This window comes from Hypanus sabinus, chromosome 18 (assembly GCF_030144855.1).
Source record: "Hypanus sabinus isolate sHypSab1 chromosome 18, sHypSab1.hap1, whole genome shotgun sequence".
NCBI classification, from domain to species: domain Eukaryota; kingdom Metazoa; phylum Chordata; class Chondrichthyes; order Myliobatiformes; family Dasyatidae; genus Hypanus; species Hypanus sabinus.
Genome location: NC_082723.1, coordinates 16,802,225 through 16,819,781, shown reverse-complemented (window position 1 = coordinate 16,819,781; position 17,557 = coordinate 16,802,225). Strand labels below are relative to the sequence as shown.

General features: G+C 42.4%; 1 protein-coding gene across 1 annotated transcript in view; it reads left to right on the top strand.

Moving 5' to 3' along the window:
* Positions 1-17,557, top strand: part of LOC132407358 (hemicentin-1-like) — a 460,355-nt gene that overhangs the window by 71,259 nt on the left and 371,539 nt on the right. The window contains exon 5 of the mRNA XM_059993728.1: positions 17,276-17,447. Within this exon, the coding sequence (XP_059849711.1) occupies positions 17,276-17,447 (172 nt within the window). The remainder of the gene's footprint in view (positions 1-17,275; positions 17,448-17,557) is intronic.

Sequence of the window (17,557 nt, the reverse complement as noted above, 5' to 3'; positions counted from 1 at the left end):
GGCCACATTATCAGATATTTGCGCACATAGTGAACCAGTGTGAGATTAGTCTGACTTATAAATACCAGATCGAACATCATATGGTTTAACCTCAGTTACTTTATTCACCTGTTGAGTCCAGAAATTATATATTTCCAGCAAACATTTCAACTCTATTATCTACTAAAACAGAGTACAACCCAAACCAAAAATCGAAAGAAGATGGAAACCTGAAGTAAAACAGTAAATGCTGGGAACACTCAGTAGATCAGGCAGCATCTGTGGGAGGTGAATGGAATTGAGATTTTGGGTCTGACTTTCTTCGTTAGTGTGTAAACTCGTTGCTCTGTGACACTTGCTTGACATGTGCTGAACTAAGGGTCTGTGGATGGATTCTCTTTGTGGATTTCAGTTCAGAAAACTGTGCGCTGAGCATTTATAGTTTGCATGATTTCCTTTTTATCTCTCTGCACTTTGGGTGTTTGACAGTCTTTTTTTTAAAGGGTTCTTTTGGCTTTCTTTGTTTTGTTGCTGCCTGTTAGATGTGTAAGGTTGTATAATGTATGCATACTTTGATAATAAATGTACATTGAACTTTGAACTTTTAAACAATCCTGCTACTAACTTCCAGGAAAGTTAAGCTTCAGCTGGGACATTTTGTTTGAACATGTTCGCGATGTCTTGTGCAGAACCAGGACCTGGATGTTCCGTGAACGTGGTGATGTTCATCGTGGTTTCCGGGATGGTGCACATTTTGGCTTTGTGTTACCCTCTGGTACACATGAAGCCATCCCAGAGAGCAGGAAGATTGCCCTCCCGATGCTTTAGGGTGGCATTTGCTTTCAGGAAGGTGATTTTTCTTGGTACAAAGTTAGGACATGGGCTAACTCTGTTCTTCTGCAGAAGCATTGGAATGGATGGGTCAAAGCCACTTCACTTCAAGCCTTTATCCAGCTAGCAGGTAGTTGATTTAATTATATCAGTGGGTTGGCTTGCTTCTAAATCCAGATATCAGGTATGCAAAACCAGATGGTCTATGACTACATTATCATTTATATACTATTTATGACGTAGACCACATTATTGCACCTCAAACAATATTATCCAGCATTTATCATAGATTCACTGTGCTACTAAATGCTAATCTAAAGGCATTTTACACTTCTCTGAATATTAGCATGAAACATTTTTGCATTAATATCTAGTGGTTATTATGCTCAACTCATTGGGTTAAAACTATTGTTACCTCCTGCAATTCATTCATAATCAAAATTAAAATGCGTCTATTTAGTTAAAGATTCAAAGATAAACTTCGTTTGTTACGTGTACATTGAAGCATCATTTCTGTCAACGACCAACACAGACCAAGGAAGTGCCGAGGATCACCCTGCAAGGTCACCGTATGTCTGGCGCCAGCATAGCTTGTCCACAGTTTACTAATCCTAATCCTAATGGAATGTGGGAAGAAATCAGAGCATCCAGAGGAGTCACAGGAAGAGCGTACGAACTCCTTACAGGCAGCGGCCAGAATGGAACCCTGGTTTGTGATTAATAAAAGGTTGTGTTGATGCTGTGCTACAACGCTGCTGAAGTAGAGAAGTGATTTTTTTTTCCCCAAAGCCCTCAAATTTGGAGCTGAATATCAGTGCTGAGCCTTGAGCTAAAGCATGTCTGTGTCAAATCTGCATATTATTAGAGCTGATTCCTCAGCACTAATAGGAATTTACAGAATGCTTTGTACAGCTTACACATCGCTGTCCAGGCAGTGAAAGCAGCTGGGTTCTAACTACCAAGGGTAAAAGCTGAAGTCAGCCTGCTTTACTTCCTCAGCTATTTTTTCCCTTCCATGCTGTTCTGAAGGCACTGACTCCAATATGAAGTGTGAAAAAAAAATTAACAGTAGATCACAATGTTGCTCAAATGAACTCTGCCTTTTGGTTAGATCTTGAAGCCTTGTACTGACTGTTTCAAGTGGCCCAGCTTCGTCCCTGAGATTAACCTGTGGTGTTGCTGAGGCCGTCACACACCAGTCGGACCTGTTATCGCAGCTGCAAGTTAATTTTTCAGCACTGTTGAGAGAAGATGTTCTGCCCTTCATACCTCCTACTTACCCACTTCTGGCAATGCTGGTGTTAATTCATGTCCCTTGCTGAGGTTGCAAGAGGCAGGCTCAGGCTTGGGCCTGTCAAAAGGACCAGGAGGTGAGATGGGGATTGTACATAGCAAAGTATGTACAGTATATGTCCCCTGAGATTTATTTTCTTGCAGGCATTCACAATAGAACAAAGAAATGCAATGGAATTAATGAGAAGTACATACAAAAAAAGAATGAAAAACAACCGATGTGCAAACTGCACAGATATGAAAATAATGATAATAATAAATAAATGAATAATGCTGTGAACAGACTTTTAAAATCATTGAAAATGAGTCTACAGGTTGTTTTCAGTGACCTGAGGTGAGTGAAGTTATCCGTGGTGGTTGGTAGGACCCTGATGGTGGTGAGGTAATATCTGTTTCTGAAGCCGGTGATGAGGGACCCAGGGCTCCTGCGCTTTGGTGGTGAGGAGAAAGTATGACCACGATGATTGGGGTCTTGATCCTGCTTTCTTGGGACAGTGCTCAATTGAATGTTCTTGTCGATGGGGAGGGCTTTTCCTGTGATGGGCTGGGCCATGTCCGCCACCCTTTGTAGGCTTTTCTGTTCAAGAGCATTACTGTTTCCACGCCAGAGCGTGATGGAAGCAGTCAGGATACCCTCCACTGTTCATCGGTGGAGATTTGACAAAGCTTTAAGAGACGTGCTGAATAAGTGGAAACTTCAGAGAAACAGAGGTGCGGTGGTGTCTTCTTTGCAAAGGCCGATGCTCTGAAATGATAATGCCAAGTTAGGAAGCGAAATGCATTGACTGAATAATTGGTGGGAGTAGTTTCAGCAACAGCCGAATATTTGAACAGGGAATGTTTGAAGTTCCCAAGGATAATTCTTGACATTAATTTTCTCTTTTGATTTGTTTGACGAGTGAATTGTTTTAAAGAGTAGGCATGCACACATGGAAGGAATGGCTCTGTGTCCTGACAGTCCTTGTGATATTGTGGAGACGCTTCTCTCCAGGTGCATGTGGGCAGCACCTTGTTACCCCAGCTGGTGAATTTAATCACTTCACATGGGCTGAGACGGGAGGTAAACCCCAATCTCTCCCTGCAAGAGCAAGAGCTAATTATGTGTAGATTCTTTCGGGGCAGGGGGGAATGGCTGTTCTCTATTGCCCATTAATATCTGCCAGGATGGTCCCTGTGGGAGACTGTTTAGCATCTTCAGCTACCAGATCTGAGCTCAGGCAGCCACTGCACAAAATGAATAAATTGACAGATTCCAGCTGAGCCAGAGAATGCAGCTCGACAGGAGTATAGAGGCCCAGGAAGAGCAGGGAGGAAACGGGCTCTCATGACCCGACTTATCCTTTCCCCTTTCCCCCCTCCCCACTTATCCATCAGCTCTAGGATTCCCACAGCACTACAAGATCTGGCACATCATATGTCCTTCCAACCCCCCTTTCTCAGCCTAGGTGCATTATCTGCTAGCGAGGTTGCTTGCTTGCAAGTCATTGGAGATTTTCAGTCATTACACAGTGCTCGAATAGGAAAGAATAATTGGCTAATAATTATCTATTTTTTTCATTTATTGATAGATTTATTTATTCATTCACCCATTTATTTATTTGTTTATTTATTTATTGAGATGCAGCGAGGAGTCGGTCCTACCGGCCCTTAAAGCTATGCCACCCGGCAACCCCTGATTTAACCCTAACCTAACCACGGGACACTTTACAATGACCAATTAACCTACCAACTGGTACCAGCCTTTGGACTGTGGGAGGAAACAGGAGCACCCGGAGGAAACTCACACAGTCGCAGGGAGAACGTACAGACTCCTTACAGGCAGCAGCAGGAATTAATAACCGGCTGTCTGGAAGACAGAATTTTGGGGTGAAAGGTGAAAAATATTTAAGGGGACTCTGAGGGGAAACCTCTTCACTCAGACTATAAAGTGAGCTGCCAGTGGAAGTGGTGGATGTTGATTCAATTGGCACATTTAAGAGAGTTTGGATAGGAACATGGACGAGAGAGATTTGGAAGGCTGTGGTCCAGGTGGAGGTGGATAGTAATAGGTGGAAACACTGACCAGCAAGGACTAAATGGGCTGAAGGGCCAGTTTATATGCTATAGTGCTCAATGACTCTATTTTAGATTTTGGATTGTGTAATGAGTAACAGTTAATAGATGATTTAGTAGTCAAAGGACATGAAGAGAAATCTGATAACTAAAAAGGTAGAGATTTATAGTAAAACAAAATCATTTATTTTAATCTAAAGCTGGAGTAGTAAATCTGAATGAAACAAATTATGAAGGAGTGTCATCGACCCGAGGTAATGAATATTTCACCTCCTTGCCGTGACCATGTGGGTTTCCTCCAGGTGCTCTGGTTTCCTCCCACATTTTAAAGATGTATGGGTTAATTGGTCACATGGGTGTAATTGGGTGGTGCAGGCTTGTCTTGGTGCTGTATCTCTGAATATGGTTATTGGTTCCTGTGAGCTAATCTCCTAAATCTACTTTCATAAGATACAGGAGCAGAATTAGGCCATTTGGCCCATCGAGGCTGCTCTGCCATTTCATCATGGCTGATCTATTCTTCCACTCAGCCCCAGTCTCCTACCTTCTCCCTGTATCCCTTCATGCCCTGACCAATCAAGAATCAACCGCTGCCTTAAATATGCATAAAGACTTGGCCTCCACAGATGCCTGTGGCAAAGAATTCCACAGATTCACAACTCTCTGGCTAAAGAGGTTCCTCCTCATCTCCATTCTAAAAGGATGCCCCTCTATTCTGTGGCTGTGTCCTCTGGTCTTAAACTCTCCCAGCATAGGAAACATCCTCCCAACATCATACCTACAAATCTGCGACAGTGCTGTAAATTCATCTACCTTATTCTGTAAACTGTACGCATCCAAATCTAACACCTGTATTCACCCTTTTTGATCTCGTTTACATTGCACCCCATCTTGTTGACTGTAATTTTGCCCAATCCATGGCCTCAGATTCAGAAGCAGACTCGGTGCCAGAGATCTGACCGCTATTGGGTCATTCCCCCGGACAGTATTCAAAGTGATGCATTTATTGTTGAGGAGAGTGGCCACAGGGGTACTTTGCACTGGCTCTTTAACCCCTTAACCTTCCTGACTGGACTGTCACCCAGTCTCCTGTGTCCTGCACCTTGGGTGTAACTACCTCTCTATATGTCCTGTCAACCATTCAGCCTTCTGAATGATCCGGAGTTCATCCGGTTTCGACTCCAACTCCTTAACATGGATTGTCAGAAGCTGCAGCTGGATGTACTTCTCGCAAGTGTAGTTGTCTAGGACACTGGAGGTCTCCCTGCCTTCCCATGTCCCACAAGAGGAGCATTCAACTATCCTGTCATCTCACCAGATCTTCAGACCCACTAGGTCTTCATAGATCCTCCAAAAGAAGAGATTTTTGGAATGTTGGCCTTTATTACAAAGGGAATTGAGTAAAAGAGCAAGGAAATCCTTTTGCATTTGTACAGGGCCCTGGTGAGACCACACCTGGAGTATTGTGTACAGTTTTGGTCTCCAGGGTTAAGGAAGGACATCCTGGCTGTAGAGGAAGTGCAGCGTAGATTCACAAGGTTAATTCCTGGGATGTCCGGACTGTCTTACGCAGAGAGGTTAGAGAAACTGGGCTTGTACACGCTGGAATTAAGGAGATTGAGAGGGGATCTGATTGCAACATATAAGATTATTAAGGGATTGGACAAGATAGAGGCAGGAAATATGTTCCAGGTGCTGGGAGAGTCCAGTACCAGAAGGCATGGTTTAAGAATAAGGGGTAGGTCATTTAGGACAGAGTTAAAGAAAATCTTCTTCTCCCAGAGAGTTGTGGGGGTGTGGAATGCACTGCCTCAGAAGGCAGTGGAGGCCAATTCTCTGGATTCTTTCAAGAAGGAGCTAGATAGGTATCTTATGGATAGGGAATCAAGGGATATGGGGTCAAGGCAGGAACCGAGTATTGATAGTAGATGATCAGTCATGATCTCAGAATGGCGGTGCAGGCTCGAAGGGCCGAATGGTCTACTTCTGCACCTATTGTCTATTATCTATTTTTGTGAGGTCATGCAGAGCCATCTTTAAGTTGCAAATGGTGACTCCTACCGGAGCAATAAGGTAGAATCCTATATGGAAGAAGCAACATAATAACATTTGAACATCAGAACCACGTACAATGACCTCCAGAAATAATTTCATCAGGCACATATAAAAAAAAAGCCTTTTGAGATAATGTGGTGAAAAGCAGTTTGGGAGCAGCCTAACATCAATCCACATTGATTTGTATCGTAGAAAACATCAAGCTCTATTTGATGGCGATGTTATGCATTGATTTGCAGCATCAAGTAGGGTTATGCCATGGCTGCTTTCTCTTGCTGTGATTTATCTAATTTGTACCTGGAACAAATTATATTAACTGCCTGGAATGGTGTCAACTGAAGGACGAGAAATTAGCAACCTTTGTTTTACAGATGACATTGATCTAATCGTTGGAACTGTGACATGTCTTCAGGAAATAGCATGGCTGCTGGCACAATAGGTCCACGCCAGATGCCATTTCATTGACTCTTCACTCAGCTCCAGAACATCTGGACAGCAAAACTGCATACATCAGCATTACTACAGCTCAGCATTCAATACCCTCAAAACTAATCAATAAGCTTCAAGACTCTGGCCTCAATACTTCTTTGTACAATTGGATCCTCTACTTTCTCACTTGCAGACCCCAGTCAGTAGAGGTGCATCACAAGACTGTGTGCTTAGTCCCCTGCTCTACTCGCTTTATACTTATGACTGTGAGGCTAAGCATAGCTCTGATGCCATACTCAAGTTCACTGACAGCACCACTGTTGTGGGCCAAATCAAACCTGGCTGAGTGGTGCCACAACAACAACCTCTCACTCAATGTCAGCGAGACCAAGCAGCTGATTATTGATTTCGGGCAGAGGAAACAGGAGGTGCATGAGCCAGTCCTCACCGGAGAATCAGAGGTGCGGAGGTTCAGCAACTCTAAATTCCTCTGTGCTATCATTTCAGGGAAATTGTCCTGGGCCCAGCATGTATGTGCCATTACGAAGAGTGCCTCTGCTTCCTTGGAAGTTTGCGAAGTTTCAGCATGGCATCTAAAACTTTGAAAAACTTCTATTGATATGTGGTGGAGAGTATATTGATGGTTGCATCATGGCCAGGTACAGAAATACCAATGCCCTTGCATGGAAAATCCCATCAAAAATAGTGGACATGGCCCAATCCATCACGGGTAAAACCCTCCCTACTATTGATCATATCTGCACGGAGCTCTGTCACAGGAAAGCAGTATCCATCATCAGGGACCCCCACCACCCAGAACATGTCCTTTTCTCATTACTGCCATCAGGAGGAAGGTACAGGATCCTCAGGACCCACACCACCGGATGGGATAACTTCACTCACCCCATCACTGAACTATTTCCACAGCCTACGTTCTCGATTTTTATTTATTATTATTAGTTATTTTTTATTTTGTATTTGCTCACTTTGTTGTCTTTTGCGCGTTGGTTGTTTGTCCATTCTTTTTGGTGTGATCTTTCACTGACCCTATCGCCTTTCTTTGACTTACTGTGTATGGCCGCAAGAAAACAAATCTCAATGTTGCACATGGTGACATATTCGGATGTACTTTGATAATAACTTTACTTTGAACTTGCATTTTGAACCAGATGCTGGAGGAACTCAGCAGGTTGGTCAGCATGAATGGAAAGGAATAAAGAGTCGATATTTATTCCTTTGATGGCCCAATTCTGCTCGAATGTCTTATGGTGTAAGGTAGTTTAGTGGATCTATCTAGGACGTTCGAATAGATTCCCTTAAAGGAAAACATCTGTGCATCACTTTGTTTAACATGGGGAGGCTGACGCATAGAGAGCCACTACATGGTCTGTGAGAGATCAGGGTCAGGTTCCAGTTGCACCAAGTGTAAGATGCACAGAGAGCCACTACGTGGCCTGTGAGAGATCAGGGTCAGGTTCCAGTTGCACCGAGTGTAAGATGCACAGAGAGCCACTACGTGGTCTGTGAGAGATCAGGGTCAGGTTCCAGTTGCACCGAGTGTAAGATGCACAGAGAGCCACTACGTGGTCTGTGAGAGATCAGGGTCAGGTTCCAGTTGCACCGAGTGTAAGATGAACAGAGAGCCACTACGTGGTCTGTGAGAGATCAGGGTCAGGTTCCAGTTGCACCGAGTGTAAGATGAACAGAGAGCCACTACGTAGTCTGTGAGAGATCAGGGTCAGGTTCCAGTTGCACCGAGTGTAAGATGAACAGAGAGCCACTACGTGGTCTGTGAGAGATCAGGGTCAGGTTCCAGTTGCACCGAGTGTAAGATGCACAGAGAGCCACTACGTGGTCTGTGAGAGATCAGGGTCAGGTTCCAGTTGCACCGAGTGTAAGATGCACAGAGAGCCACTACGTGGTCTTTGAGAGATCAGGGTCAGGTTCCAGTTGCACCGAGTGTAAGATGCACAGAGAGCCACTACGTGGTCTGTGAGAGATCAGGGTCAGGTTCCAGTTGCACCGAGTGTAAGATGCACAGAGAGCCTGTTGTGATGCATCATCATCTTCAGCCAGCTACACCTTGATGTCCTGGTTGGATTGCTCTTTGTCTGGACCCTTCCCCTTGAACTTACTGCCATGGATGACCCCACCAGGAGCTAAACAACAGAGGCTAAATTCCACCAGGCACGGCCCTCAGAATCTCAGGAACTCATAAGATTTTCCACAGCGACTAGGTGGCAATCCTTGGAATCCACAGTGAACACCACCATCTGGAGTGCCAGTCTGGTTTTTTCTGTTCAGGAGTCTGGAGTGGAACTATAACACTCAAATTCCTCTCTGCCTCAGGGTCGAAAGTGATGACAACCGTAGCAACAATGAAAGCTAAACATGCCATTTCAAAAAAATACACATTGAACACATTGAGAGAATTTCCTCTTGAGGACCTAGCAAAAGCCAGGGCAGTAGGTGTAGAGTGCCTCATTGATTCTGTAATAGTTATTACTCGATAGGTTTGTTGAGTACGTCTACAAGGAAATGAATGTTCGGTTTGTATAAGGTGACATAGATGTACTTTGATAATAAAATTTACTTTGGACCTTGAACAAACTTGTAGAGAATGCAGTGTAGGTTAACTCCCAGTGTCAATGGGAACATGAAAGCTGATATCATATAGAGTGTCTGAAGCAAATGGCAGAGATGTACAGTGTATTCACCCCCCAAAAGTTTGTTCACATAAATGAGTATTACAATCAGCAATTTTGATCAAATGAATTGAGAACTTTTAATTGTAAATCTCATGCTCTTATTTTTTTACAATCGATCCCAAAACACAGGGAAAATTGTAAAGCACGAAAAACTAAAAAATTAAAAACTGAAATGTCAGCGCTTCGAAAGTATTCACCCCTCCTTTGCTCAGTACTTAGTTGAACCACCTCTCACAGCTATTATAGCCAGAAGTCTTTTTGGATAAGTTTCTCTTTGCTTTGCATAACACGATGGAGCAAGATTTGCCCATTCCTCCTTGCAAAATTGCTCAAGCTGTGCGAGGTTAGTTGGGGAACGGCAGTGAACAACAATCCTGTGGTCTCGCCAGAGATGTTCACTCGGGTTAAGGTCAGGTCTCCGAATGGGCCTCTCAAAGACATCATTCTTTATTTGAAGCCACCCCATGGTTGCTCTGGTAGTGGTCTTTGGGTCAATGTCCTGCTGAAAGACCAACTTCCTGCCCAGTTCAAGCTTTCTGGCAGAGGCTAGTGGGTTTTAATCCAGGATCTTTCTGTATTTAGCAACATTCATCTTTCCAACAGTCCTGATCAGATTTCCAGTCCCTGCTGCTGAAAGGAATCCCTATCGGATGATGCTCCTTTCACCATACTTTACAGTAGAGATGGTGTAACCTGGCTGATGTGTAGTACAGTATTAGATTTACACCACACGTGTTGTTTACAAAAGCATATTCTTGCCCGTAAAGACTTTGCAAAGCATCACTTAGAAGATACTATAAAGATGTAGAAGGCCTTATGGCTGGATGAAACTAAGGTGAAACTTTTTGGCCTCTACACTAAGGTGCAGCATAAATATAATACTGTGCATCAGCCGGAAAGTACCAGGGGCAAGTAAGTGTATCTGGTGAACCTGTTGTCCAGGAGAAGATGCTGATTTTAGGAGTAGATCTGCACGAGGCTGGCTGCTCTCTTTCTGCTAATACCAGACTATTTCATTCATAGCATTCTATGCCCCGGCATACTGCCTAACAACAGGACTATCAGAACTTATGGCTCTAACGTCATTCTTTGAGAATGAGACCGTGTCCAAACACCACGCAGGGCCTGCCGAGAGCCAGGAAAATCACGAAGGTTTCAATTATTGTGTGGAGGCCATGCAGTTATTATTTTAGCTGGCATTGGATCCTGTAGATGATCTCACTGCATCAGCAAAGTGCTGTGGTTAATTTATTCATTTTCCTGCTCAAAAATTAAAAAAATACATTTGGAATGCAAAGTTGAAGTGAGGACTCCAATTATGTTTTATGTATTCTATATATTTTTTCTAGATTCCTTGCTCCATTGTAGGTGAGGCAGAAATCGGTTCTGTTCTGCATTTAATATTTGAGTAATCTTTTTAATATATTGCTTGATTAAGCATTTTTGTTTGTTTCAATAATTCATGACAGGTTGTATGTATAGATACATGAACTGCACATGTCATCACACCAGCACATGATACGTGTGTGCCTCGCTTAAAGTAAACTCGAAGTTACACCTGTATTTTCGGACTCCCGTGTGCTCCTTTGAATTAGTTTAATGTTTTGAAGTTACAAAACATAACATTGGCAATGAGGGATTTTTTAAATGAACCCAAGATGGCTACTGATATTGAAGTGGAGCAAGATGTTCAAACTAAATAAAATAGACAATAGACAGTAGGTGCAGGAGTAGGCCATTTGGCCCTTCTAGCCAGCACCACCATTCACTGTGATCATGGCTGTGATCATCAGTACCCCGTTCCTGCCCTCTCCCCATATCCCTTGACTCCGCTATCTATAAGAGAGAACATGCTTCCTGCCTCCAGTGTGTCCAATCCCTTAATAATCTTATATGTTTCAATCAGATCCCCTCTCATCCTTCTAAATTCCAGTGTATACAAGCCCAGTCGCTCCAATCTTTCAACATATGAATTAACCTTGTGAACCTACGCTGCACTCCCTCAATAGCAAGAATGTCCTTCCTCAAATTTGGAGACCAAAACTGCACACAATACTCCAGGTGGGGTCTCACCAGGGCCCTGTACAGCTGCAGAAGGACCTCTTTACTCCTATACTCAATTCCACTTGTTATAAAAGCCAGCAAACCATTAGCTTTCTTCACTGCCTGCTGTACCTGCATGTTTGCTTTCATTGACTGATGTACAAGAACACTTAGATCTCGTTGTACTTCCCCTTTTCCTAACTTGACTCCATTTAGATAGTAATCTGCCTTCCTGTTCTTGCCACCAAAGTGGATAACCTCACATTTATCCACATTAAACTGCATCTGCCATACATTTGCCCACTCACCCAACCTGTCCAAGTCACCCTGCATTCTCATAACATCCTCCTGACATTTCACACTGCCACCCAGCTTTGTGTCATCGGCAAATTTGCTAATGTTACTTTTAATCCCTTCATCTAAATCATTAATGTATATTGTAAACAGCTGTGGTCCCAGAACCAAACCTTGTGGTACCCCACTGGTCACAGCCTGCCATTCTGAAAGGGACCCGTTAATCGCTACTCTTTGTTTCCTGTCAGCCAGCCAATTTTCAATCCATGTCAACGCTCTGCCCCCAATCCATGTGCCCTAATTTTGCCCACTACTCTCTTATGTGGGACTTTATCAAAAGCTTTCTGGAAGTCCAGGTGCACGACATCCACTGGCTCTCCCTTGTCCCTTGTCCCAAAACGCAGTGAGGGACGTCAAAACAGAGTAGCATGTGTTCTTCGGAAGGTAAAACATGATTGAGTTGAAAAACTAGTAAGAAAAGGGAAGAATCCATAAACTGTGAGTACTAGGTGATAATAATCATAAAAAAATCAGAAATGGCTGGCTACATTGGGAAGATTGGCAAGTTTGATTACACAATTAGCTCATATATACTGAGCTATTGAAACAGTATTTTGAAGCAAAGGAAATAGCCAATGAGAAGCGACTGCCAATTTTGCTGAGTTCATTGGGTTTAAAGGCATACAGTTTGCTTCGAGGTTTGACTGCTCCAACCGGACCTGCAGAAATGAGATTCCTGATATTGTCAACATGATGCAGGAACATTTATAACCAAAGCCATTACTGATTGCAGAATGCTTTAGGAATCAAAAAGATGAGGAGCCCATTTCACCGTATATGGCTGAACTGAAGACACTGAGCATTGTCAGTTCAGTAATTGGCTTAATGACACACTGAAAGATGTTTTAGTTTGTGGAATCTTAGCAGAAAGCATTCAATAATGGGTCCTAACTAAAGCTCAGTTTACATTTAAAATAACAGTTTCAATGGAAACCGTAGACAGCGACACAACTGAGTTGGAGTCAGGAATGAAAGAACGTGAACAAAGTTGCAACACCGAAACAGAAACTGACCTGGCCAAACAAATTCTATTGCCATCGTGGCAGGGGCTCACATACACCAAACAAATGCAGACTTAAAGGCAAAGCTTACAGAAAATGCAACAAAGTAGGTCACATGCAAAGAGCATGTCGGGTAGGCACAAATAAATGGACTGCGCAGGGAAGAGAAAATGCTAAAAAGTCAAGTTGACAATAATTAGAGTGACACAGGACTGTCTACAGTGTGAAAATTAACTGTAGACTAGTAATATGACTTACGCCAGAAGTGAATGGAAATTTATTAAAATGGAATTAGCTATTGGTCCGGCTGTTTCAGTCATTCCACAAAATGAGTTTGAACGGCATATCAATGATACCAAACTGAAGCCTGCAAATATTCAACTAAGAACTTATACTGGAGAAAAATTAACTTCTGTGGTAATGACATCTATAACAGTGAAATACAATAAGAACAAGCCACATTGAGCTTGTATGTGGTAAAAAAAACAGAAGGACCAGCATTGTGGGGACATTCTGAAGCCAATTGAAAGTGAATTGAAGCCAATTGAAAGTGAATTAAGGAAGCTACTGGGTGGTGCCACAACTGTATCCATGCTAAATACCCTAAACCATCCCCCAACAGAGGGCAAACAATCATTGGTGCCAACCTCTTTGCTTCTGGGTGGAAAGCATATTGGACCAAAGAAAGACCAGGCTGCTTGGAGGAAGTGGGAAAATGACAAAAGCAGTGGTCTGACCACAACAATTTTTGTAGGCAATACATCTGAGAAAGCTTCTGTTATGTTAATCAGGCAAACTGTGGATTGGTTTTAAGGTGGTAGAAAGTATAAGGAGCTTCAATAAAGTTGCAAGTATTCAGCTTTTGTGAGTAAGAAGAACCAGATTTTATTCTACAGGCATTAAGGTTTTTGCATGAACTTTAAGTGGGAGACTAGAAGCTTCTTGTAAAAGTCGATGCAAAAACTAATATCTAGCTGGATGAATGGAAAACCAAAGAGAAAGGAGTTAATGGAGATCTGAAAACAGAGGATTCATCAGATGATGTTGTGGATGAGGAAACCATGAGGAGAGATCAGAGCGTAAAGGGAGCAATAGAAGGATTAATAAGAGAATACTCCAGTGAATGAAATGGACCTTCCCAAGATCAAGATGCACACACTAGAAGAAGAAAAAGGAAGAAAGAGTTGGATAGAAAGAATGTGAACAAGAAAGGGGCAGGTGTGAAAGAGACAGAATGTGAGAAAGAAAATGAAAGGGATAAAGTAGACCTAGAGAGAAAATAAGAGAAGGAAGTTGCCCAGAGCTGTCAGAACCACTTTCTGCTATTTCAGATTCAACTCCTACAACCATCACAGAGGAGGCCACAGAACCTGAGATTGTTTCACAGCCACTAGTCTCACCTGGCAAACAGTGTGATTTCCCCCTTGTCAGGCAGACAATTATCCCCTAAGAATATGAATTCCTCCACAGAGGTTAAAAACTGAGATAATTTAAAACGTACTATGCTATGGATGTCTGTATACTGTTGTTCTATTATATAATATACTGTCTATATAGTTGAGATGCAGTCTATATTGAGTTGGAGTTTATAGATAAGCAAGAAGAAGTGTTGTGTATTTAATATTTGAGTAATCTTGTATATATCTTGTTTGATTAAGTGTTCTTATTCATTTAAATAATTCATTATGGGTTATATGTATAAGTACGTTAACTGCATATATCATTGTGCTATCACGAGATAACATGCGTGCAAACTCATTAAAGCAAACTCAAAGTTACACCCTCATTTGCGGACTCCCGTAACTTCATTTGAATTAGTTTAATGTTTTGAAGATACAAATAAAACAGGTTCAAGAGAAGGTAAGAGACTTGCATTCATGAAAGGATTAAAGACAGGAGATTAGGGTTATTTATCACATGTACAGGTACATCAAAACATTAAAAAATGCATTGAAATATGTTGCTTGTGTCAATGATTTACTACTACGCTGCTGGTGTTTAGGGCAGTGATGAAGGCCCTCCATCTCTGGTGGTGCTCAGGGCTTTTTTCATCATGTCAGTAGCTTCCTCTCGGTTTTCACTCCTCTCAGTCATGCAAGTCCTGGGTGGAGACTCAGGAACACCATCACGCACAGATGTAGAAGGATTCTTCATTGCTGTTTCCGTAACAATTTTGTTTTACCAGTCAGGGTTGTTAGCCCTGAGCTAAACTCCAGAACCTGGAGTACCAGTGGGCCACTCTTGGTTTGTTCTCTACTCTTTGACCTGTTTGCCATGGGTGACCCTACCACGAGCCAAAGCATAAATCCCCTGACTTCAGACAAAATACCTCGCTGGGTTATAGAGGCATGCAAGCCTCCGAACCCAACGACAAGGTTGTGGTGCTCTTGGAGGGTCAATGACTAACGCAGTCCAAATACGTGCTGGGGGCAGTCTGCAAGTGTTGCAATGCTTCCAGCGCCAACATAACAACTTATTATTGCCAACATGTATGTCTGGGAATATGGGAGGAAACCCATGTGGTCACAGGAGAACATACAAACTCCCTACAGATGGCGGCAGGAGTTAACCCTGGGTTGCTGGTGCTGTAATAATGTTACACTGACTGATATGCTACCATGCTGCCCAATGTTAAAAAAAAACCATTACTGCCTTTTTGAGGAAAGGAGAGATTGTGGGATGTGTTTCACACTGAAGGGGTTGCCTTATTAGAACTATATTTAAGCTTTTAATACACCAAACTTCTTTGTGTCCTTTCTTCCTACCCATGATAGAGCACTACAAGAGAGTGGGTCAGGATTGTTAGAGATTGGCAATAACCCTGGAATGGGATGTGTGCTATGAAGGTTTCATTGAGGCCCCCTTTCCTACCTGTGGCCCTTGTACCTGCTTTGTCATGGAATTCCCATGATGTTTCAACTGCTAGCACACATACAGAGTTGTCTTCCCACTCTTTATTTGGTAGATCACAAGGAGGATTGGTCCAAATTCAATGACTCCCACCATCCAGACCTTGCTCTCTTCTCACTGCCACCCTTAGGAAAGAGGTACAGGAGCCTTGGGTCCCACATCGCCAGGGTCAGTTATTACCCTTCAAACATCAGGCTCCTGAACCAGCACTCAACGTCGAACTGATTCCACATAAGGCTCACTTTCAATGACTCTATCACTCATTTTCCTCTTTTCTTTTATCTCTCTCTTTCTCTCTCCATCCATTTATTTATTTTATATTTGCACACTTTTCTTTTGCACAATGGTTGTTTATCAGTCATTGTGTGTAGTTTTTCATTGATTCAGTTTTATTTCTTTAATCTTCTGTGAATGCCTGCAAGAAAATGAATCTCAGGGTAGAATATAGTGGCAAATATGTACTTTGTTAATAGATTTACTTTGAACTTTGAATTTCCATATTCACACTCAACCAGTCAGAGTGGGCACATTCAAGGCCTGTGCGAACAAGCGAAGTTCACTGGCAGCACGCACACTGAGCAGTTTATCAGAACTCACTCTGCTCACCCTTCCTTCCAAGCTAAATTGCATGAGGTGACATTTTCTCCCTGTGCAGATCTCTTGAGGCAAGATGAACCACCAACAAAATTATGAATTCAATGTTCTGGAATTTGTGAACAAAATGAGAGCAAAAGTCATTAACCCTTTGCTCTCATTTCACCAACCCAGACAATGTATATGTGTGTGAATTTGAATGTGGCAATCTAGTTCTTTTCAATGGATCCCTGCTCTGCAGGTGCCAATGCTTAACAAACTTCTCCAGAAATGAAAAGGTCTTCAAACATTCTCATTGGTAGAAAAATAGATATAAAAAGTGTGCTTTATGGTGTACCTTTTTGTATGAGGTAGAAATACACACAGTGGCCACTCTATTAGGTACAGAAGTTATCAGAAGCAGATTTGATGTCTCTGGCAGATGTTGTGAAATTTACTAACTTTGTAGCAGCAGTACAACACAATACACAATCATAGAGAAAAACTGTGATTTATATTATGAATATACTGTATATAATAATTAAATTACATAAGTAGTGCATACAAAGGAAATAAAAAAAGTAATGAGGTAGTGTTCATGGGTTCAATGCCATTCAGAAATTGAATGGCAGAGGGGAAGAAGCTGTTCCTGAATCACTGAGTGTGTGCTTTCTTTATTTGGTAACTAACAAAGTGGCCACTGAGTGTATATGTAAAAAGTGCACTTCCTGGTGTACTTTTGTATCAAGTGGAAGTGCATTTTAATAATTTACTAGCCTTAATTTTTCCAGCCTCAAAAAATAATTTTATCTCTATAGATTATCATTCATTCAGATAAACAGATTGAAATGTAAGGTACTGTACTTTAAACTAAGGTGGTGGTTCTCCCCACTCAGTGCTGGCTGTAATGTGGGACAATAGATAAATTAGCATCTCTTAAACTTTATTTCAGAGTAATCCGATGTGTTAAGTAAAAACAAAGAGCAGGGTTAGGCTGCATGAGGGCAAACATTAGGGCACAGAAAACTGACTTTTATTCTATTCCAGGTGCTGAAATGGGTCGAAGAAACCATCCAGGCCTCTAAAGTCCACCTTCTGTCCACAAACCACAAGGACAGGGAGGAGCATGTCTGGCTGGTGCCCTTTGACCCAAGCCTGAAAGAAGTCACCATTTCCCTCAGTGGACCTGCGCCAGCCATAGAAATCCGGGACCCTTCGGGTAAGCCGTTGAGGAAAGATCACTCTTGATTGGATCGGAGTGGACCTCCTGTTTACAGGCCTCTTTGTGTATTATATATGCTGTGGAAGTGAGGGAGAAATAGGAAGCAA